This window comes from Saccopteryx leptura, chromosome 3, assembly GCF_036850995.1.
Source record: "Saccopteryx leptura isolate mSacLep1 chromosome 3, mSacLep1_pri_phased_curated, whole genome shotgun sequence".
NCBI lineage: Eukaryota > Metazoa > Chordata > Mammalia > Chiroptera > Emballonuridae > Saccopteryx > Saccopteryx leptura.
In genome coordinates this window covers 12,728,377-12,751,690 of record NC_089505.1, presented here as the reverse complement: position 1 = coordinate 12,751,690, position 23,314 = coordinate 12,728,377, and the positions used below count along the sequence as shown (strand labels likewise).

The 23,314-nt window shown below is 40.6% G+C and overlaps 1 protein-coding gene across 7 annotated transcripts in view; it reads left to right on the top strand.

Annotated features, from left to right (window-relative positions):
- The first annotated feature begins 248 nt into the window (after window positions 1-248).
- The window catches only part of SCAF8 (SR-related CTD associated factor 8), a 172,526-nt gene continuing 149,460 nt past the window's right edge, over window positions 249-23,314 (top strand). For 4 of the 7 annotated variants that reach the window (XM_066372947.1, XM_066372948.1, XM_066372949.1 and 1 more), the window contains exons 1-2: window positions 1,792-2,156; window positions 8,184-8,246. In XM_066372947.1, coding sequence (XP_066229044.1) covers window positions 2,127-2,156; window positions 8,184-8,246 — 93 coding nt within the window. In that variant the 5' untranslated portion in view covers window positions 1,792-2,126. The other 3 variants (XM_066372952.1, XM_066372951.1, XM_066372950.1) reach the window with 3 other exon arrangements.

Sequence of the window (23,314 nt, the reverse complement as noted above, 5' to 3'; positions counted from 1 at the left end):
ATACCTATGCTCTGTGGGATAGCCTATTGTTACTAGGCTACACCTGTAGATCACGTGACGGCATTAAATAACACAGGACTAAATCAAGCACCAGAGAAATGACTCATTCAGGAGATCTGGTAAACACGAGATGTATGAGGCTGATGTTGGAAGAACACAGCACACTGTACTACAGCAATCTTTTTGTAACTAGAAAGAATACACCAAAATGATAAAAATTAAACACATAAGTCAGTAAGTAATTTATTATCGTGTTATGCACTGTACATAACTGTATGTGCCTATAGTTTTACATGACTGGTAGGGTAGTAGGCTTACACCAGCATTACCACAAGCACGAACAATTTATTGTGCCATGATTTTATGTTGGGCTACGTCACTAGCTGATAGAAATTTTTCAGCTCCATTTCAGTCCTAAAGGACTATTATGTTACATGTAGTCTCTTGATGACCAAACCGTGGTTATGGGTCATGATTGTAAAGTCAAACAAGCAGGGGACCAGCTAGTTAGTAGGCTACTGTAATTCTTGCCAAAAGATCCTAACAGCTTGGCCTATAAACACTGGGGGCAAATGGAGACGGAGAACTTGTAATAGCCTTTGAGATTTGAAGGTACTGTATATAATTACTAACTCTTACTGAGGAAGTAGTTATCCCTTCTAAGTAGTCAGTCCCCCGATTAAAGCTGTCAAGGACATGGCCTTGAACCCTGAAAAGTAAAGGCCCGCGTTTCTTAGTGTCTGTCATAGGGCTCTGGGCTCCAGTTTTTACCGAGGCAACTTGATTCCAACCACTCTCCCCAAGAAACATTCGGCCCTCATTTTCCTCCCTTTCCTTCGCATGAACTGGGAAGTGACTGCTGAAAAAAGGACAGCGGTGTTTATCATGTGAATAGATGTTCACTTTCAATCTGGTATTGGTTATTTTACATTGTGCATAGTGAGAGAGGAGGCATTTTGCTAGCAGCACCTCCGGTTTCATCGAGAAATACTGTGTTCCCCCATGCAAATCCTGTGCGGCGGAGGCCCGCGTCCCCGCGCACAAACGCCCTCACTGTGCCACCCGTCCCCGGGACTCGACGAGCGAGCACTGCCTGCCCCGAGCGGCTCGCGGGCTGCAGGCGTGCTTCCCTGTCCCTGTGCCCCCACCCGGACCCGAAGCGTGTTTCTAACGTTTCCTCCTCACGCTATTAAAATGCTGGGGCACATCGTTCCCAAGTAAACGAATGACTAAAGAACTTGGCTTTCTTCTGCTAACCTTAAGGACACTGTCCGGGAAAGTGCTGAAGATCACTAACCCAGCCACTCGCATGGCAACAACAAAAACATGGACAATGTTATTTGCTAAACTTGCGGCTTTCAGGGGACTTTTGGTTTTCCCTTGAGTAACGCTTTGTAGTGTCCTGCAAGGGCCGGCCGAGGTGCTCCCGGGGCTGCAGCTCTCGTGCCCGCGTGGGCCGGGCGCACAGAGGGGGGCCGAGAGCTGGCCGCCCCAGGACCAGAGCAGCCCGGCTCGGGGCGGCGACGCTCTGGCCTGCACTCCTCGATGGTTTCCGCGCAGCCGCCCGAGCCCCGCGGGCCAGTCGCTAGGGGGCGCGCTGGCTGGCGCCGCCGATCCCGGAGCTACGCGGCCGGACTTGTTTCCGCCATATTGGATGCCGCAGCCGCTGCTGCCAGCGCTTCCTCCTCCGTCTTCGCCGTGCGCTGCTGGTTCCTGCGGCCCGAGCGGCGGGGAGGTGAAACCGGAGCCCGTCGGAGGAAGAGGAGGAAGGGGGTGGAGAGTGTAGGGCCCGGGGCTCCAGGGGGGGCAAACCGAGACGGAGCGGGGCGGAGAAGAGCAGGCGCCGCGGCCCAGCCCCTCCCCCGCCCGCTGCGACCCGCCCAGGCAGCGCCTGTGTTCCCCGGCCCGGCGCTCCGCCCGCCCCGGCGGCCATGCCCGCGCCTCGCTGCCCCTGAGGGAGCCCGGCCCCGCCACTGCTTGTCCTTCCGCTCCGGCCTCGGGGTCGCCGCGGCCCGCTCTCCCGCCGGCGCCGCCGTTGCCGCCGCCGCCCCCGTCTCGCTCTCCCCACCCAGTGCAGTGGCCGCCGCCTCTTCCGCCGCCGGGCTCGGGGCCTCCGCACCGACAACATGGAGGCCGTGAAAACCTTCAATAGCGAGGTTGGTATTGCAGTGGAACCTCCGCCCGGGCCCAGCCGGGACGGGGCCAGCGGCGGGAGGGTGGGCACAGGCCCGCGGGGCGCTCGGGATGGGGCGAGCGGCGGCCTAGTCCCCGTGGGGGGAGGGGTGCTTCTCCGAGTCCGGGGGGGAGGCCAGGGGGAGGGCCGTCCCGGGGCGGAGGGAGGTTCCGGTGTCGCCAGCGCCCTATCGAGTGGCTGCGGGGTTGGAGGAGAGGCTCCCGGCAGGTCTCGGGGTCGGTTGCACCGACGCCTGGCCCGCCCACCTTTCTTGCTGGGACCCGGAGGTTTTGAACTGCACTCTGGACACCACTGGCCCCGGGGTTCTTAATGGGGCGGGCACCGAATGCGGGCGGTGCAGGAATGGCACTAACAGGGGTGACGATCTCCGGTCACGGTGCACGTAGTGTGCATGATCGAGAGGCTGTTGGCTCGGTAGCCTGCCGAGTACGGGCTTAGGCTAATGGGGTGGTTGGTCCGGAGGCCAGGTATTTCTTTGATTTTTTTTTTCTATTCTTTCGCCCCCTCCTCCCACATTTCAGCGTAAAACGAATGGGAAGAGATCTGTCCACGGAGAGAGGGAAGGTGCCCGGGAAGGAATTCCCATGGCTCATTCACATGTCAGATGTAACACTAGGTTTTTAACAAGGAGTTGTCCAGTTTTTACTATGTAATTGAATTTGCTAGTTTGAAGGGACTCAGATTTTGATAAAGTAAGTGTATTTTAAAAACATTAAAACTCCGACTTAAATAGACCTTAATGCAAAAACATTAAACATTAAAAATACACACCTACACAACCAGAATTACCCTTAACCTGTAAATATTTATTTCAATGTGATATTAACTAAATTCGCATAAATTTTATGAACTTTTGATATGAAAGTGCTCTTAGTGTATTCAATAGTGTAATTAACAAAATCTTACTCATCTTTTTAAGTATGAGATTTGCTGTGATAATTTGGAGAGGACAGTATTGTTAAAACCTGCTTTACAGTTTTGTTTCATTTAGATTTCACCCTTCCCCCCCCCCCCCCCCAAGAATTGGCATTTGGGAAGTTTAGAAGGAGGTTAAAAGTTATATAACATTCTTGTGAATTGGCCTCTCCATATTAGAGTACATAGCAGTGACACAGTTGTATGAAAACAAGCATTTTTTTTGGAAAATAATTTTTTTAAGTCAATAGTTCGAGCAATAGACTTGATTACCTTTTTTATTTTGTTTATTAATTCATAGCTGATAATTTAGAGCAAATTATATTTCGTTCCACCCCTAAAGTACTCTGTAGTGCATAAAATCTGCAATACCAAGTATTTAGTAATGATACTATGTTCTAATTTGTTAACAGTTTCACATCTGTGCAGGAAACCTCCCCTCAACTTTATGTAGCCTTTTTTATTTGCTACATAGGTGTTACAGCACTAACACAATGTAAAAGTTTTTTTAAATCTTTCTCCCACTTCAATTATTTGATTTACCCACCCCACCCCTTTTTGATGGGTGTCTCTTGTTTGGAGTTCTTAATGTGTGTCCTCTGCAGAGTGTTAAGCAGGATCTAATGTGGTAGGGAGAAACAAGCGCCCTGGTTGCTCACAGTAGAGCACAGTGGACTAGAATGTTACAGTTGCTTTTTCATTTTGGTATTGATATTAGGTATCAGGGACCTAACATCTACTTGGCATTTCACCTCTCTTCTAACTTGATCTTTATAGAACAAGTAGTAGTAGTCCCATTTTGATGTTTGTAGTTTCACTCTCCATCTGTGGATTACAAATAACTTAAAATCTTTTAACTTCCTTAATTTCCTAATATACTCAAACTTTATCATGTTTGAAAAGTGGGGTTAGCTTAAAAATAGTAGCAGTACAGTTACCAATAAGTTGAGGAAGGGAAATACATTTGAAAAATATTCATAAGAATATGCTTAAAATTTTGGGGGGGATTAAACATAAAATACATAATTTTGATAGTTTTTTTTATTTTGAATATATTTCTGTGAATGTCTAATACTAGCTGATGTGAAAATTTTGTTGCAAGTAAGCATATAGCAGGAAATATTTCAGTAATAACTATTTTTCCTTAAATCATGTTGCAAAGTGCAAAAATAAAAAAGAAATCCAAGTTACAGGATTAGGGGAAAAGATATTTTAGAAAGGATACTTCTAGTGAATTTGGTTTTTGAAGGCATTTATTCTTGGGCTGAGCCCTTCAGCACTTTCTCTGTTATATTTAAAGGTATCTTTGAAATATTCATTGAATTGTGAAGAAATTCCATTTAGTTTTATAAAGCACCAAAATTTAGCCCTAAGCATAATTATTTGTCAGTGAGATATTTTGATACTTAAAATGTGTAAAATATGAAGTGCTTAGCTTTTATGGCTTACTAATTAAATTCTCAGATTTTAAAGACTGCTCTTTCCTCTCTGGTTTGGAAATAAGATCATGTCACAAATTTTAGTTAAGAATACAGGGGTTTTTTTTTCAAATTTTTCCAAAGCTGGAAACAAGGAGGCAGTCAGACAGACTCCCCGCATGCGCCCGACTGGGATCCACCGGGCATGCCCACCAGGGGGCGATGTTCCGCCCCTTTGGGGAGTAGCTCTGTTGCATCCAGAGCCATTCTAGCGCCTGAGGCAGAGGCCACAGAGCCATCCCAGCGCCCAGGCCATCTTTGCTCCAATGGAGCCTCGGCTGCGGGAGGGGAAGAGAGAGACAGAGAGGAAGGGGGGGGGGTGGAAAAGCAAATGGGCGCCTCTCCTGTGTGCCCTGGCCAGGAATCGAACCCAGGACTCCTGCATGCCAGGCCGACACTCTACCGCTGAGCCAACCGGCCAGGGCCAAGAATATAGGTTTTTAATTTGCCAACAGTAGATGAGTTTCAGTTTGAAAATCCCTGATCTTATGCAGGGTATGTATGAGTCGTTATTGTTGTGCCCCTTCCCCCAGTAATTTCTCAAAGGATTTCTGTGGCCTCCCCACCCCTGTGTTCAAAATTACTGTTAGATGATCCTTTACGTGGTAAATTCCTCTTAATTACCATGAGTTAAATGCGATTTAGGCTCAGAATTTGATATTTACGTGCTCACTGTGCTAGTTATGTAGGAAAACCTTACTTTCCACTTAGCATCTTTGTGATGAGTGTTTTTCCCATCACCACTAATGTCAGTTCTGAAATGAAAGAAAGTTTTTGTCCAGTTGGGAGTGTAAGACTTCCTAAAAGTCAAGACTTGACTGAGTAGGGAACTCGAGGAGAATTGTTGTCATTATACGATAGTGTAGGTTTTGCTGCTCTTAGGTGGTGGTGGCCTTTAGTTATTCTGGTTTAGAGTTCTTACATCGGTGAAACGGGTCTCTTTAGTCTACCCAGACCTGCGGACTACTTTAGGACCACAGTTGATTACTAGATTGCAGCAGTTTCATGTGAGTTGTGTATCCATAACTCTGCCCTTAAGAATGCTGCTGTAGGGAGGTCATTATGTATGGTTTGCTTTTGAAAAGTAGGAAGGGAGAATAACAATGCTTGACCCTTTGTTTAGAAAATTATAACTTAATTGCAGGGGCACGTTTATAACATAGGAACTCCTATATAGAAAAGAGAAAAATCTGTTACGCATTGGTTATGCTCGGATAAGAAAATGAAGGATGGTATGTTTTACTTATGTATTAGATATTTTTAATATTTAAGGACTTTAAGAAACCAGCCCCAATACCATTCATTATTCTTAAAAAACTAATAACTATTCAACATAATCAAATCCCAGTCAGCGTCAACAACTATGGTCATTTCCCACCATGATCATTTGTCTTGCTGCTCTGAATAGGCTGCGTGGGAAGATCTAGGACCAGATGTGTACATTTGAGATGTGTCAGGAAAATTAGTGCAATTTCATTTTTGGATATACTTTGGTTCATCAGTTCTGAGAGCCTTCTAGTACCTTTGACTATTTTTAGGGTACTTAAAATCTTAGTGTTTTTGTCCTTAGGATTCTTTGGTTAGTCAGATAACTTACTCTTTAAATTGTTCCAGGATAGACTTTCCAGTTATTATCATACTGTTCTATGCCTTTCACTTCAAAAGTGAAATTCTATCTCCGTTTTACTCCATTTCCAGTTTCCTATCAAGAATGTTCATTTGTTTAACTATAAGACTTTTAAAACTCCACCAATATCTGGGCATGGGCATGGGTTGGTAGAAAACGGTAATAAAAATGTGAATTTAAAAAAAATTTTGTAGATTTTTTCTGTGTTTATGGCTCAGGAAAGGGAATTTATGTGAAGCAGCTATAAAACTGCATTTTCTTTCATTTTCAACAACCAGGGAATCTTTCTTCTTTTCCTTTTCTAGTTTAGCTTTCCACTGGGAATTTTGGTTAATTGTATCAATCAGGCTATCCTTTTTGTTTCTACCTTGTGAAAATGCCTTAAAGATGTAGCATACTAGATGTTATAAAGGAAGCCTTCACTGACCCCTCCCTGCCCCAATGGTGTATGTAGGTCTCTACTTCAGCACTAGTGGTATCTTGGACTGGATAATTCTTTGCTGTGAGGAGCTGTCCTGTGCATTGTCATGTCATAACTCTGTCTCTAGGCATTACCAAATGTCACTTGGAGGGCAAAATTGATCTTGATTGAGAATCACTTAGTTCCTCTGTTAAACAACAGTCTTAAAGCACTCTATACATTGCCTTCTAGCGATTACTACAGTTTTAAGTACTGTAATTAGTATTTGCATTTCCCACCAGACTGTGACTTCCATGGGGAGACAGTGACTATATACTGTCATTGCTTTATATCCTTGGCAGGTAGCACAGTGTCTTAATACATGGTGTACACTAAATACATATTTCTCGAATGAATGGATGGATGACATGCCAGGTAGATGAGTGGCCCTGCACCAAGGTAGTTAATACTTATGGACATTTGCTTTTCTTCTCTGTAAAATAAATGACTGATTTGAGATTATGTTTAGAGTTCCTATTGGAAAATTCTTAGACTAAATATAAAATTAATTTTTTGAAGGACTTACGTGTAGGAACTATTTTGACAGTCATTTTATGGCACTTTAGAAGTATAGGAGATTAGCTGAAAAATTTTTAATTAAAACTCTGATATGTTGATAATTTTCACTTCTTACTAAGGGAGGTGAGTCAGAAGGGGACTGCTTCATCGAAGGGTCCAGTTAGATTAAATCTATCCTAATTTTGGCCTGACCTGTGGTGGCGCAGTGGATAAAGCGTTGACCTGGAAATGCTGAGGTCGCCGGTTCAAAACCCTGGGTTTGCCTGGTCAAGGCACATATGGGAGTTGATGCTTCTAGCTCCTCCCCCTTCTTTCTCTCTGTCTCTCTCCCTCTCTCTCTCCTATCTAAAAAATAAATAAAATAAAATAAAATATTTAAAAAAAAATCTATCCTAATTTTATGTTGTAATTACGGTGTTTTCAAACCCTTTTTTGCTTTATTGTTTTTCACTTGAAAACAATATATGCTAAAAGTTGTGGGGTTTTTTAAATCAATATTTTAAAAACATAGTATAAAGATAATTGAAATTGGTAATAATTTTGAGACTATATGATTTGAGAGTGTTACAATCTTAGGTTAATTCAAGATTAAGTATAAAAATTTTTTGGCAAGATTGAAATTCATGTGATATATGCATCCTAACCATTTTGTTCTAGGCTCGCATTGAGTTTATTACAGTAGTTTTGATTTAATTTAGGGGATGTCATATTGCCTGGTATTGGGAATAGTCATATTTTATGATCACTTAGTCCTTTTTTAGAAATATAGTTGACTTAGAATTGGTGATTATATTACTACTTGTACATGGAATTTCAGATCTCTCCTTCCAGGACCAGTTTTGCTGGTGTTGGATGCCTTCTAACTCATAATGGAATGAGAGAATGTAGTCACCCTTGACCTTGAACATTGGCTGAGCTCCTAAGCTCTTAAGTGAGCTCATTTATTCTGGTTTTGTGTTCTCAACATATTTCTCTACTCCTCTCTCTCAGGATTGTGCCTCTCCTCCTGCTTGTACAGACTGCTTTTCCAGCAGCATGGACACGAGAAGCATAGTAAGATGATTGTGACCCACGAAAGGCAGGCCCTTTGGAAAATACTAGGTTTAAATTGGTACTGAAATGATGTCTTTATTATATGGGCAGTACTTGGGAAGCAGAATGAAGCTTCTCCTTAGAGTTTATTAGTAATCTAAGGAGCATATGTAGGAAATAGGTTGAATTTCTTCACAAAAAATAGGTTAAGAAAAAAGTTATTTGCTTAATAGTAAGCATAAATCATATGTACTCTGGCTGTATTTATTTGCATTCTACTCTACATAATTTTACTGTATATTTTGTAAAAGAATATAATGTTACCTATTTACTATGAGTAAATTACAAACCTTAATTTGATGGTTGCAAATAAAATGTGTCTTATATTTTGAGGAAGTTTCAAATTATAAGATGACAAATCATTGACAGATAGGCTGTAGCAATGGAGAAACAAAAATGACTAGGTCAAGTTTTTTGATTTTTTTAATTATAGAACAAATTTTGGTAGATGTAGTATTATGAGAAGTAAATGCTGATGAGAAATGTTTGTATGGCCTGTGAGGTCTTATGTGAGTTGATGCTATCGTGTTTGATTGTAAACACGATACATTTGCTCTTTTGATTTTATGCATTGATTTTTGTCTTGATAATTCTGCTTTACAAGAGTTTCTGATAACAGTGTATTTAAACTCAGGGAAGGGTATGTAAACATGTTTCGGTATCTGCTATAGGTCAAGAAATATATTACAAACTTTGTCATTGCTCTGTTAAGTCAGAGTAGGGAATATAGATAATTAGCCTGTATATTTTAAAGACAGTATGGTTGTTAAGTTAATGTATGCCAAATTTGTTTTTTAAATAATTCTGCAACTTAATGTAATTTATAAAGATTGATTTGAAAGAACTGAGATTTTATTTTTCCATTTGTTTGTTCATTCATTTAACCAATACTTAATGAATACTTACCATGTACCGGACATTGTTCTGTCTGCTGGGATGGTAACAAGACAAACAAAAGCTTACGCTCTTGGAGCTTATGTTCTTATAATGCTTTGCATGGCATGGCCTTGCTGCAGAGCTATTGATGCTGGGCAGGTATTCTTTTTTTTTTTTTTAAGATTTTATTTATTGACTTGAGAGAGAGAGAAAGGGGGGGAAGAAGTGGGAAGCATCAACTGACAGTAGTTGCTTCTCATACATGCCTTGACCAGACAAGCCCGAGGTTTCGAACTGGTGACCTCAGCATTCCAGGTCAACGCTCTGTCTATCCACTGCACCACCACAGGTCCTGCCAGGGCAGGCATTCTGACTCAGGTGGATTCCTTGCTGGGGTTGCTTTGTCTGCAACACCTCTGTCCAGGCTCGCATCTACCTGGTCTGTTCGCAGTATTTTGCCTTACACAGTCTGCATTGCTTATCATCTATTCCAAATAAAGATTGAGCAAGGAGATTTATTTAAACAAGAATATGATACTGTGCCCTAGATAGATGGCTCAGTTGGTTAAGTCATCGTCCTGAAGTGCAAGCGTCGCCAGTTCGATCCCTGGTCAGGTAACATACAGGAACGGATCGATATTCCTGTCTGTCTCCCTTCCTCCCTCTGCCCCCATTCCCCTCTCTCTTCCCCCCTTCCCCTCTGGCTAAAATCAATAACTAAACATTAAAACAGAAAGAATACAATAGTGTGTTTTTAACAGTGGCCTAAGGTATTAAAAAATGCATTTGGTATTTTGGAAACGTAGCTCTTTTAAGGGTATTGTCTTTTGTCAGTGAGATATTAGTCTCCACGTGCAAATGATTAAATAATATTTTCTTAAGTGGTCACCAAATCTTTATGAATTTAGAAGAATAAGTTAATATTTGTATTTTTAAAACAAACTTTTCCTTGATATAAGTTGAAACATTTGGTGTTTTCTCTCTCATAAATGTTTTTTTTTTCTGAATTCGGTTTGATTCCTCAGGGCTCATATCAGTAGCTTCTCAGGAAAGGATGAAACAGTTTGGATCATGTATTTAACTGTGTACAACTTGGGAAATGATAGAAAGATCGTTTTGTATTGGGTCACAATCTAAAAGGTTGACCAGTAAATCTGAAACTAATACAGTGTTATATGTCAATTATATCTTAATTTTAAAAAAAGGTTGACTAAGTTCCTAGTTAATGGCATTGATTTAGTGATGTTTTAATACTGTAAGTCTTGTGGCAAAAAATAGACACAGGTCTTTGAATTTATTGAAATATTTGAAGTTACATTGATAAAAAGTATGACTAAAATTTTTACAAATCAACACATATTGCAAATGTCTAGTTTCTCTAACAGCTGCTTATTATATGAAAAGATACCTGGCATATATATGTGTATATATATATTTTTAAAATTTTTTAAATTTATTGATTGATTTAGTGAGAGGAAGGGAGAGTGGGTGAGATAGGAGCATTGATTTGTTCCTGTATGTCCCCTGACCCGGGATTGAACCTGCAACCTCTGCACTTCGAGCTGATGCTCCCGCAAAATGAGCTGTCTGATCAAGGCCTGGCTTACGTACTTTTGAAGTACTTTTTATTTATCAAACATTGTTAAGAGTGAGCAACTCTATTTTATAGAGCTTTATAATGTGCCCCTCTTTTCCCCAACCATCATTCTGTTTCAGTGGGTTTTTAGGATAACCTTGTAAGAAAAGTAGGATAAGTGTGATCCCCGTTTTACAAATGAGGAAACTGAGGCTTGCCATTGTGGTTTTACCCAGGAAATACAGCTCTGTAAATATTAAAGCTCAGATTAGAAGGACCTCGGTCTCAACCCCTGGTTGAGATGTTTTTCTTAGCCTTCTGTGTGAAGGAGAGCCATCACTTGATTTTTCACAATTTCTTTTTACTGGCATAAGGTCCAAATATAAGTTAACTTTATTTTTATTTTTATTTTTTTATTTTTATTTTTTTCTGAAGCTGGAAACGGGGAGAGACAGTCAGACAGACTCCCGCATGTGCCCGACCGGGATCCACCTGGCACGCCCACCAGGGGCGACGCTCTGCCCACCAGGGTGCGATGCTCTGTCCCTCCGGGGCATCGCTCTGCAGCGACCAGAGCCACTCCAGCGCCTGGGGCAGTGGCCAAGGAGCCATCCCCAGCGCCAGGGCCATCTTTTGCTCCAATGGAGCTTTGGCTGCGGGAGGGGAAGAGAGAGACAGAGAGGAAGGAGGGGGGGTGGTGGAGAAGCAAATGGGCGCTTCTCCTGTGTGCCCTGGCCAGGAATCGAACCCGGGTCCCCCGCACGCCAGGCCGACGCTCCACCGCTGAGCCAACCAGCCAGGGCCAGTTAACTTTATTTTTTCCCCCAGTTTTTAAACATTATTTGTACAACATTTTTACAGAAAAGTTCCATGAATGCAAATTTTTGTGTACACTTCATCCAGATTCCTTTACCTAATTATAACCGTATGCTCTTTCTTACATTCTTCCTCTCTGTATGTAGCCATGCACATGCAAACTTTGGGGGGAACATTTTGAGAGTAAATTGCAATTCATGGTAACTTTTACTTCTAAATGACTATTTTCTAAAGAGATATACATTCACTTATGTAACAGTAGTGCAATTATCAAAATCAGAAATTAACATCGAGACATTGCAGTATTTTCAGACCTTATTGGAATTTCACTAATTGCACCAGTAATGTTCTTAACTGAAGGAGTAAATCCTACCCTACCCCTTGGATTCACTGGTCTTGCTTCTTCAGTGTCCTTTCGTCTGGAGCAGCTGTCTTTTATGACCTTTGATAATATTTGGTGAGAGAGGGCCAGTTACATTTAGAATTCCTTCAATATGGATTTTTCTGCTTGATACTTCATGATCAGGTTTATGTTATGCATTATTGGCAGTACTCCAGATATGATTTTTGGCCTCTGGAAGCAGGTGATGTCCATTTATCACATTAATGGGGATGTTAACTTTTTTCTGCAAAGTTTCTCCACTGTAAAGTTCCTGTTTCCCCCTTGGTAATATCTTAAGGGGAGATTATTTTGAAAACAGTGCATATACTTTGTTACTCATCAAACTTGGCGCCCATCTGTTTTAGCATCCATTTACTTCTTGCCTGAGTCAGTACTGAATCAGTTTCTACAGAAATAGGGCATGGCCCATATGTTTGCTGGACCTTGCTGCAAACTTTGAAATCTCAGAACTTGCTTTATAGCATGCTACTTATAAATAAAAAAGTTGAGCAGGAAGATATATTCCTTATAGGCCTTATAAGGCTTATTTTAACATTAAAAACAAAACTACTTAAACGGCTTCATTAGTGAAATTATTCACTCAGCAAATTTTTTTGAGAACTTAACTACCATGTGCAGACACTATTCTAGATTTTATAAACTTAACAGTATGCAAAACAGATAAAAGCCAGGCCAAAAAAAATCTTGCCTTTGTGGAATATACATTCAGTTTTTTGTGTAGGTGTGTATTGTATTGGAAATGCATGTCTTCTTTTTTTGTTATTTAGTGACATTTTAATTTTTTTTCTTTTCTTTTTTTTTTCTTTTCCACAGAGACAGAGAGTCAGAGAAAGGGATAGACAGGGACAGACAGACAGGAACGGAGAGAGATGAGAAGCATCAATCATCAGTTTTTTGTTGTCGTTGCAACACCTTAGTTGTTCATTGATTGCTTTCTCATATGTGCCTTGACTGCGAGCCTTCAGCAGACTGAGTAACCCCTTGCTCAAGCCAGCGACCTTGGGTTCAAGCTGGTGAACTTTCGCTCAAGCTGGCGACCTCGGGGTCTTGAACCCGGGGGTCTTCTGCATCCCAGTCCGACACTCTACCCACTGCGCCACCGCCTAGTCAGGCTATTTAGTGACATTTTACCTGCTAAAAGTTGTTTTCATGTTAATTGCAGAGTGAGCGTTCTCTTTTAAAACTCGATAAAAAGACAGCAAAGGGAGTGAACTTAAAAGCTTGGCTTGTTTCCCATCTCCTTTTTCTGAAACTATTTTTATTTGAAAATAATTCTTAGTCATGGAGTTTTCAGTGTGTAGTTACACTAACTCACTAAAGGAGGACAATTAAATTAAGTAAAACCTCATTAATTGGGACAAAGAACTCAGACTTAATTTAGTGATAAGTACTATAGGATCTTTAAAAATATTCTTCAAATACATAACAGCAGTGCAATTAATCTTTAAGGCTTTAACAAATAAATGAGAATGATTTTTTTTTTTTTTCCTGAAGTTGGAAACGGGGAGGCAGTCAGACAGACTCCCGCATGTGCCCAACCAGGATCCACCTGGCATGCCCACCAGGGGGCGATGCTCTGCCCATCTGGGGCGTCTCTCTGTTGCAACCAGAGCCATTCTAGCGCCTGAGGCAGAGGCCAGGGAGCCATCCTCAGCGCCCGGGCCAACTTTGCTCCAATGGAGCCTTGGCTGCTGTGGAGGGGAAGAGAGAGACAGAGAGGAAGGAGAGGGGGAGGGGTGAAGAAGCAGAGGGGTGCTTCTCCTGTGTGCCCTGGCTGGGAATCAAACCCGGGACTCCTGCACACCAGGCCGATGCTCTACCACTGAGCCAACCAGCCAGGGCTAAGAATGATTCTTAAGATCCTATCCATAGTTAAGGACTGCTGTGAAAACAGTTGCTAATGTAATTTCTTGAAATAGGAAGAAAGTCTGATAATGTTTATTTATCTAATAAAAGCTCAAGAACTACGTATGTGTAGGTTATCTACTTTTTTTCCTGTCTAAATATTAATACTGCTGGAAAAAAAATACCAAAATGAGTTTTACTACGTTACATGTTTGTTGCTGAAATGACTTCTATCTTGGAGTAGTTTTTCTGTGTTTAATAAATCAATAAACACCTTTTAATTTTTTTTGTAAGACTTTATTGAGATATGAGTAAATGCTTTTATAAGAGTTATTAACATCTCTGCTTTTTATTTATACCAAGGAAAGTAGTGTTTAAATCAGTAGCAACTAGTGATTGGGAAGAATCCTAGAAAGTATTTGCTGGTTATTTGAACTTATTATTTATGCACATTTGCCATCTATAAGGCATTGTATTCTGCAGAGTGGTTACCAGCATTATATTTTTATAACTTTTTATTATTAAGTGAGAGGCAGAGGGACAGATTCCTGCATTCACTCCGACTGAGATCTACCCGGCAAACCCTCTTTGGGGTGATGCTCTGCCCATCTGGGGCTATTTTAAATTTTAGCACCTGAGGTGAGGCCATGAGCCATCATTTGTGCCCAGGGCCTACCTGCTGGAACCATTTGATTCATGGCTGTGGGAGAGGAAGACAGAGAAGGGGGAGGGGGATGACTGAGAAGCAGATAGTCGCTTCTCCTGTGTGTCCTGACTGGGAATGGGAATCAAGCCCAGGACTTCAACCAGCATTAATTAGATAGATACCTACTTTTCCTCAGGCAGCTCATATTCTAATAGGGGTGGGGATGACTGCATTAGCACAGAGTTTGAAGAAGGTAATGTGAATATTATGATACAAAGAGTAGTGATATCATCGTTGTATACTGTGTGTATACTCTTCTGTGTATATCATGATGCAGTCTGAGGGAGAAGACATTATGGGTGGCAAATGATAAAGATCACTTAGAAGGGGAGAGGAGCAGGAAGCACCAACTCGCTTATGTATCTTGACCAGGCAAGCCCAGGGTTTTGAACTGGTGACCTCAGTGTTCCAGGTCGATGCTTTATCCAACTGCACCACCACAGGTCAGGCAGATGGGTGGCCTTTGTATGCTATGTATAAGACCTCATTTTCAATCAGAAGAGAGTGGATATTCTGGGTGGTTTTAAATGTATGTGTTAGAATGGTGGTTAGTATTTTTGTAGAGCAGGGCAGGGCAATGGAGGGATGACATTGGAGGGAGAAGGAAGGTTAAATTAGTACAGAGGAGATGAGGGGCTCAGTGAGAATAATAGTGGGGAGAATAAGGAGGGATGAATGCAGAAGAATCTAGTGATACTAGTGGGATAGAAGGGAAAAGAAGGTGGTGCCAGGGCTTTGGCTACATGGCCATGTAGATAAGATGGGCCAATCAGGAGGAGCAGAAGAAACTTGAGAAAGAATTTGGTGGGTTGGGTTGTATGGGAGACAAGTTTTTTCACCTAGAATAAAAGAAAGATCTTACATATGGAAGGAGGGTTGAACTCACTCATATCCCAGCCGCCTAAAGACACTTCGGTATTTTGTTGAATACAGTACAGTACTTGACGATTTGCTATCTGTGGGACATTAAGGGACAGACAGACTCCTAGTAGGTAGGTCGGGCACAGGATGAGAATAGGAGATTAAGGAGAAAGTACAGTTGTCTTGGGAGGTGATGTAGAGAAAGAAGAGAAGGAATCTGAGGGCAGAATCTTGTAGATACAGTACTCGTTTCTTTCTCGTTTTTTGTTTTTCCCCCAGAAGGCTTTGACCTCTTTTTCCCATCATTGTATTTGCAAATACAAGGACATTTAAAAGCAACTCCATGGAGTATGCTTGACTTTAAATCCTGCTAATACAACCAGATGTTCTTGTGTACATTTAAAATTTATATAGTGAATTGATTCAAAGTCCATTTTTAGCTTTTGGTTTTTTGGGTTTTTTTTAGCTTTTGTTTAATGAGAGTTTAATAGGATTTAATAACATTATATCATTCAGTATTTTATTACTACTCATTCATTCAGTATTTTATTAGCTCCTCATAGTCACATAATGCTTTACCTTAAATCTGTCTATAGTAACCACTTTATTGTGAACATGGAATAGTGAATTTGAAGGCTATATCATTAGAAATAGAACCCATATTTATTTGAGAAATTCCAGCTAATATGTTTGTGGAAATTTGCTTTGGAGAGAATTTATAAACAAATTATTCTTCCTCTTGTTATCATGTGGCCATTTCAGTTACTAGTATTTCTAAAAGTAAGAGCAGGTGAACATCTTTTCATTTTAATGTTTACAGAAGACAGAGGAAAAGAACTGAAATTAAATGAAGATTTATTGTTTGGATCCAGGGAAAAATTTTAAGCTTAAAAGTCATTTTTATATGAGTGTGTGTGCTTGTTTATATGTATGTATTTTGTTTTCTCATGAAGAACCTGTTTCCTTTGATTTTAGAGTAGAATAACTAAAGCCCGTTTCAGTTATGTTACACAGTTATGACTTCGGTTTGTGGCTCTGTGCTTGAGTTCCTTGTTTATTTCCATGCTTAGACTTGCTTTCCAGAAATGACAAATTTTAGAACTGGAAGACTTATGATAGTATATAATTTAACAGACTAATTTTAAGCATGAGGAATAATCGGGTTTCTGATAAAACTTGTTTGGAATCACAGCTTATCCCAGTTTAGTGGCCAAATTAGAAACTGTCTCAGTTCATTCTCGTTTTTATTTTTTCTGTATGGATTTTTAAAATGGGATTTTGGTAGTGTTTATGGGTGTTGGAGGTAGATGAGGAATGGGAATTGGTGATTTTTAGTAGATTATTATCATTTCATGCTAATGCTACGCCAGGATAAGGAACAAACTTACTGCCACTCCTGTTCATAAGGGAGATTGCCGTAGGACAGACAGCATGGCCTTCCTTGGCAGGGAGGTATTGGAACATCTACTTCACCAGCAGTTTTTTAGCAACTCAGTAAAAACACCCTTTGAGTACAAAGCTCGCGTATCTCGATCTCCTTTTTAGGAGCACAGTCACTGCATAAGCCCATATCCTTAGCATGTTTCTAATAGTCACATTGTAATAATGGTGGCTACTTTGTAACTATGTTCTTTAGATATTTCAGTACATTGTTGTTTAGAAGGCTCCTGGTACAAGGATATATTGTAGGATGACAAAGCTGCAAAGTTAGAAAGTAAAATGTGATAGAGTATAGTTGACAAGAAAGAAGATAGATAGTTGTTTTATCATTTAAAAAATGGGGTTGACAAGGTAAGCTCTAGGATCTCTTAAATGTTAACCCTAATGAACAAGTATTCCAATTTTCCTTAGCTTTAGTATACGCATTTTAAAGATAGGGATGATGATGCCTTCCTGACTGCCTATGAGAATTGATTTTTTTTAAAGTGAGAGACAGGCAGGAAGGGAGAGAGATGAGACGCATCAGCTCCTAGTTGCATCACTTCGTAGTTCATTGACTGCTTCCCGTACGTGCCTTGCTGGGGGTCAGGGCTCTCGTGAGCCATCGGCCCCTTGCTCAAGCCAGGGTTTCCCCACTACATGTACACTCTACTTGTCTGAATACCTTCCTGGGGAGCATTGTTTATCTGGGAACTAAATTATGGCACATGTTCTTGTTTTCTTTTTTTTAATTTTTTTTATTTATTTATTTTTTTTCATTTTTCTGAAGCTGGAAACAGGGAGAGACAGTCAGACAGACTCCCGCATGCGCCCGACCGGGATCCACCCGGCACGCCCACCAGGGGGCGACGCTCTGCCCATCCTGGGCGTCGCCATGTTGCGACCAGAGCCACTCTAGTGCCTGAGGCAGAGGCCACAGAGCCATCCCCAGCACCCGGGCCATCTTTGCTCCAATGGAGCCTTGGCTGCGGGAGGGGAAGAGAGAGACAGAGAGGAAAGCGCGGCGGAGGGGTGGAGAAGCAAATGGGCGCTTCTCCCGTGTGCCCTGGCCGGGAATCGAACCCGGGTCCTCCGCACGCTAGGCCGACGCTCTACCGCTGAGCCAACCGGCCAGGGCACATGTTCTTGTTTTCATAAAGCAAAGTCTTAAAGTCCTCATGGATTCCCCAGTATTTAATACCACTTTTATATTTTGTTCTGTTATGGGAACGTGAGGGCAGAAAAACAAAGATGCTTACTAATCCACAGATAGTTCAGTAAGTTGTTTTCTTGAATACTAACTTTTTAATGTACACACTTTAAATTTGCATCTCCATAAAATTGCCTGTGTTTACATTTTAGACACCTGGGGATCATTAGTACATTATCAAAGCTGAAAATGGTAAATCAAAGAATGCTAAAAATCTACCATCTTATAATAATGGTATGTGTATAGCCCACCCCTTCCATTTCAGGAGATTGTTAGGTATTTGAGGTGAGGGTCTTCATGTTATTTTTATTTTTGAGGGGCTTAATGTTGAGCATATGTACAATATAGTTAGTCAAAGAATGCTAGTTTGATGTGTCACCACTTAACTTGGATCTATTAATCAGTTGAGTTTGACTTTGTATTTTCCAGTTCTTAATTTTTTAGTGAATTTTACCTTGATAATAAAACTATTGATCTGAGTAAGAATATTGTGAGTGCTTATAATTAACTGTCAAAGTAAATTAGAAAATAGTATGTAAGGGTAAGGATAATAATTATTATAAATGATATTGGGGCTTATTTCAGAGTGAGACATTCTGCTTTGAGATAGTTTTTTATTTCTGTGAATGTTGGCATAGGATTATAGGTACGGAGTTGTAAAGTTTACTAAAAGTTGAGGGAAATAAGAGAAATGTGTATCACTACCTGTGGCCTTTGGCATTCCACTTCTTTTTGTATTTTTCTGAAGCTGGAAACGGGGAGGCAGTCAGACAGACTCCCGCATGCGCCTGACCGGGATCCACCCGGCATGCCCACCAGGGGGCGATGCTCTGCCCATCTGGGGCGTCACTCTGTTGCTACCAGAGCCACTCTAGCGCCTGAGGCAGAGGCCAAGGAGCCATCCCCAGTGCCTGGGCCATCTTTGCTCCAATGGAGCCTTGGCTGTGGGAGGGGAAGAGAGAGACAGAGAGGAAGGAGAGGGGGAGGGGTGGAGAAGCAGATGGACGCTTCTCCTGTGTGCCCTGGCTGGGAATCGAACCCAGGACTTCCACACGCCAGGCCGACACTCTACCACTGAGCCAACCGGCCAGGGCCAACATTCCACTTCTTGGACAAAAATTTATTCTCCTGGCTTATATTTGGTTACCTGATTACCTTTTGGAACCCAGTAAACTACTTTATCCAAGTTAAATCAGCATATATTTGAATACCTAATATGTGCAAGGAAATGTTTTAGTCATTGTGGGGGATATAAAAACACAGATAATGATCCTGGGTAACTATTTACTGAGAGTTTACAACATGTAGACTCATCGCTTTTCAGAGCGGATGGATAGATGGGTAGAGAAAATAGACTAAGCAGAAAATAAATTATGAGCAAAATGATTTTACATTGTGACTAGATTGCTTATGAAGGTGGTAAGCAGGTTGTCTGAATTACAGGAGGAGGATCTATATCTTAACTACATACAAATGTATACATACATAAATATACACACATACATATCATTGGTGGCAGCATATGATTTCAGGTGCAAACATTACATTTTTCCCCCATTCTTCTGCCTACATGTAGGGAAAATAACCCCTGAGTTTTATACCACTGTGTCTTTTGCATCTCTAGGTATTTGCTAATCTTCTTAAAAAAACAAAAACATAAAACCCAGAGATTACACTTTTTGACTCAGCCTTTGGCAAGCAAAATTATCCAGAGAGATTTAATCATGTTTTCTCCTTGTAATTAATTTTAGTATTACTTTCTACTTATGAGTTAGAGCAGAAACTCTCAAATTTTTTTTTTTAACCACAACCCACAGTAAGAATAGTTTTTGTCATGAGCCGGTAGTCACATATGTAAAAATAGCAAAAAGAAAAGTTTCACCCAAGATTAGCGTACTTTATTATTTTCTATTTTGTTCTGTTTTATTTTAATTGGGTTACAATTACCTTGAGAAAATTTTTATCTAGTGGGTTAGTTAAATTATGGTTTGAAGAAAAGTAAAAGACCGTTCTAGGTGGAAAGAATAGCATGAAATAGAAAAAGAAATGGGTGGTAGACTTTTGTTCTTTTTAATTTTAAGGAAATTGTGTCTAATAAATAATCGCAGTTGTAACATTTTTCTGAACATTTTTCCTGGTGTTTTTGCATTTAATTGTTACATATATAAAGTTGTAATTATTGCAGATATTTTGTATTTGTTATATAACATGTTAGACGTTTTCTTATTTGTACATTAATAATGTGTGTATCAGGATAACTTTTCTATCTCTTAGTATACATTAAAAAAATTTGTTTTCCTGGACTTTTCTTTTTTAAACTGTTATATGATATGTTATATAAAATAACTGTGATTGTGGCCAGTTACGTAAAATATGTAGTCATTAGTGAAAGTTTTATACCTCCTCTGTTTAGCAATATGCTATATTTTTCTTTCAGGTATTGTAATTTTTTTGTTCTAAAATTTTCTTCTTTTTTTTCCTGTCGTTTCTCTTTCCCTGCTGAAAACTTCTTTGCATTTATTTCAAGAGTTTTTCTCCTTTACCTTACTGAGATGATTGTAACTTGAAAGTCTGACTGGTAATTCCAACATCAGTGTCTTTCTTGGGTTGGTTTCTGTCGTCTTTTCCTTTGAGCAGTGGACTGTGTGTTGTGTGTCTGTGTTTGTGTGAAGTAAGTTTGGCTTGTATACCGAACATTTTTAGTATTGTAGGACTTCATTAAGTCCTCTGAAGAATGTTGATGTTTGTTTAGGAGGCATTCAATTTGGTAAGATTCAGGATGCAAGTTCTGTCTCACCTTTTTGTGGTGGGTCCAATGTCACTTCCATTTCAGAGCATTTATTGTGCTATTTAGGTGTGCCTGGCACGTGTGCCATGCAGGAGTTAGTCTCCAGACACTGGGCTTCCCCAGGTTTTGGCTGTCAGAGCCTAGGCTGGGCTTCTTTATGTCTGTTTCGTGGAGGCAGTGTTCCCGAGCGGTGTCCAGGACTTCAGTTAGTTCGTACACAGAGTTAGGTAATCATCTTCCTCAGCTCTCTGGGTTTCCTCATACTGGGTCCAGGGCCCACGGCCTCCTTTTCCCTGTTCCTCTGGCCAACAAGTCTGGTTTCTTCCCAGGGCTAGCCTTCAGAGTGAAGTGGCAAGAGAGAAGAGAGAGAAAATGCAGACTCCTCACTGTATTTTTGGATAATAGGTGTGGCCACAGTGGCTCCCCCAATGCTTAGAAGAGCCAGAGGAGAGAAGGGAGAGTGGGGACTGAAGGACAGTCCCCTCCCCCACAGCATGGAGGACTGCTTTTGGCTAGAGACAAAGCGGATTTCCCTTCGTGGTTTTGCGTCTAGTGTGGGCCAAACTGTTTGATTCTGCCAGCCCTGTGATCAAAGCTCAGAGGAATAGAGGACCCCAAAAAGCTGTGAAGTTCACCTCTACCCACATACAGCGCCCTCCCCCGCTGTCACTGGTCATTATTCAAGCTTGACCTTAGTCTCCAGTAGGCTTGCTGTTTTTTAGACTCCTCAGGTAGTTGCTTTTTTGTGGACTGGCATTTGTAATCAGTGGGAGAGAGATGCTGTTAGTTGGCTGACTTCATCTTGGCTCACTGTAACTCCTATGTACTTGTTTTAGAGTATTTTTTAACCTTCTTTATTCCATGGGTTTAGAAAAGATGTAAATTGTGCATCGAATTAAATGACAATGCAAATAAGTCTTTGTGGCCTAAATTTTAGGGTTTTTTAATGTTTATTTTTGGTAGGGATAGTTTATTTTGTTTGTTTTATTATTTAACATAGTTGTAAACTATTAGATTCTAAAATAAATAGCTTTTTTAAAATGGTATTAAAAACTGTAACATTAACTGTAGCCATCTGCCGTGCTTGAGAAATAGGATATTCTGCTTAATAATAGAAACAGTTAAGTATGTGAAAATGCTTATAGCCCACAGGAAAGGATAATTGGTCATAAAGCACATAAACATTTATATTTGTCATAATCTTGTTAGCACTTACATGTTTCAACTTCTGGCCTTATTTCCTTTTTTTTTTACTAGAGGATTTCTTTTTCCTCCCTCAGAGCTTGGTATATACATTTGAGCTTTGTAGACATATAGATGTTTTCTTACTTCAGATTTCTAATTTTAAGAAAATAAACATCAATTCTGAGAAAGATTTACAATTTTGCATACTCATCACCACATAACATTGTTTATTATCTTCACTGTGTATTTAACTACACACTCTGCAAACTGTTTGTTTATTAAAGTATCCTGTGTCTCCAGAAGCACCCATGCCACCCGTTCCATGAGGTCAGACCTTGGCTGCCTGTTTGGTTGGATCCGTGGAACCCAGCACTAATGAGTGTATTTGGGATGAGTGATGACATGTTAGATTACAGAGGATGGCATTTTCTGTTATTTGTGCTTTATTTTATTTTCCAAAATTTTTTTACTAAAATACTTTTATAATTCGGAAAAAAGTAGAAGGTTTTTTCAAAAAACAATTATTTTTATGTTCATTCACTGATTTTTAGGTATTATAAAGTTTCAGATTTTATGTGCTTTGGTGTTTGCAATTATTTATGGTCTGTTTTTTGTTTGTTTGATTTTGTTTTTCAAAGCTGCATTTGGAACTTTGTTCGGAAGCTTCCATACTAACACAGTCCATTACTTAGTATAAATTGGGAGCTGTGCCTGTGCCTGTGTTAGAGCCTGACCGGGGCGGGGCTGGGGTCCTTGCAGGGCATCTGTAACATAGCCTTTTGGCCACTGCTCTTTAAAAAATTCTGATTGCTGAAGAATACTGCTACTGCTACCTCAGTAGAAATTAACCCACACTTAATTTTTAGTTTTATTTCAGACATTTTTTTACAAAGGAATTTACTTTTAAAATCTTAGGGAAGAATCATTGTTAATCAGATTGTTTTAGAGCAGGGGTCCCCAAACTACGGCCCGCTGGCCACATGCAGCCCCCTGAGGCCATTTATCCGGCCCCCACTGCACTTCCAGAAGGGGCACCTCTCTCATTGGTGGTCAGTGAGAGGAGCATAGTTCCCACTGAAATACTAGTCAGTTTGTTGATTTAAATTTACTCGTTCTTTATTTTAAATATTGTATTTGTTCCCGTTTTGTTTTTTTACTTTAAAATAAGATATGTGCAATGTGCACAGGGATTTGTTCATATTTTTTTTATAGTCCGGCCCTCCAACAGTCTGAGGGACAGTGAACTGGCCCCCTGTGTAAAAAGTTTGGGGACCCCTGTTTTAGAGGATACTTTTCTTAACAGTTCATTCTAATGTTATTTTCTGGTTACACGTTATATCAAGG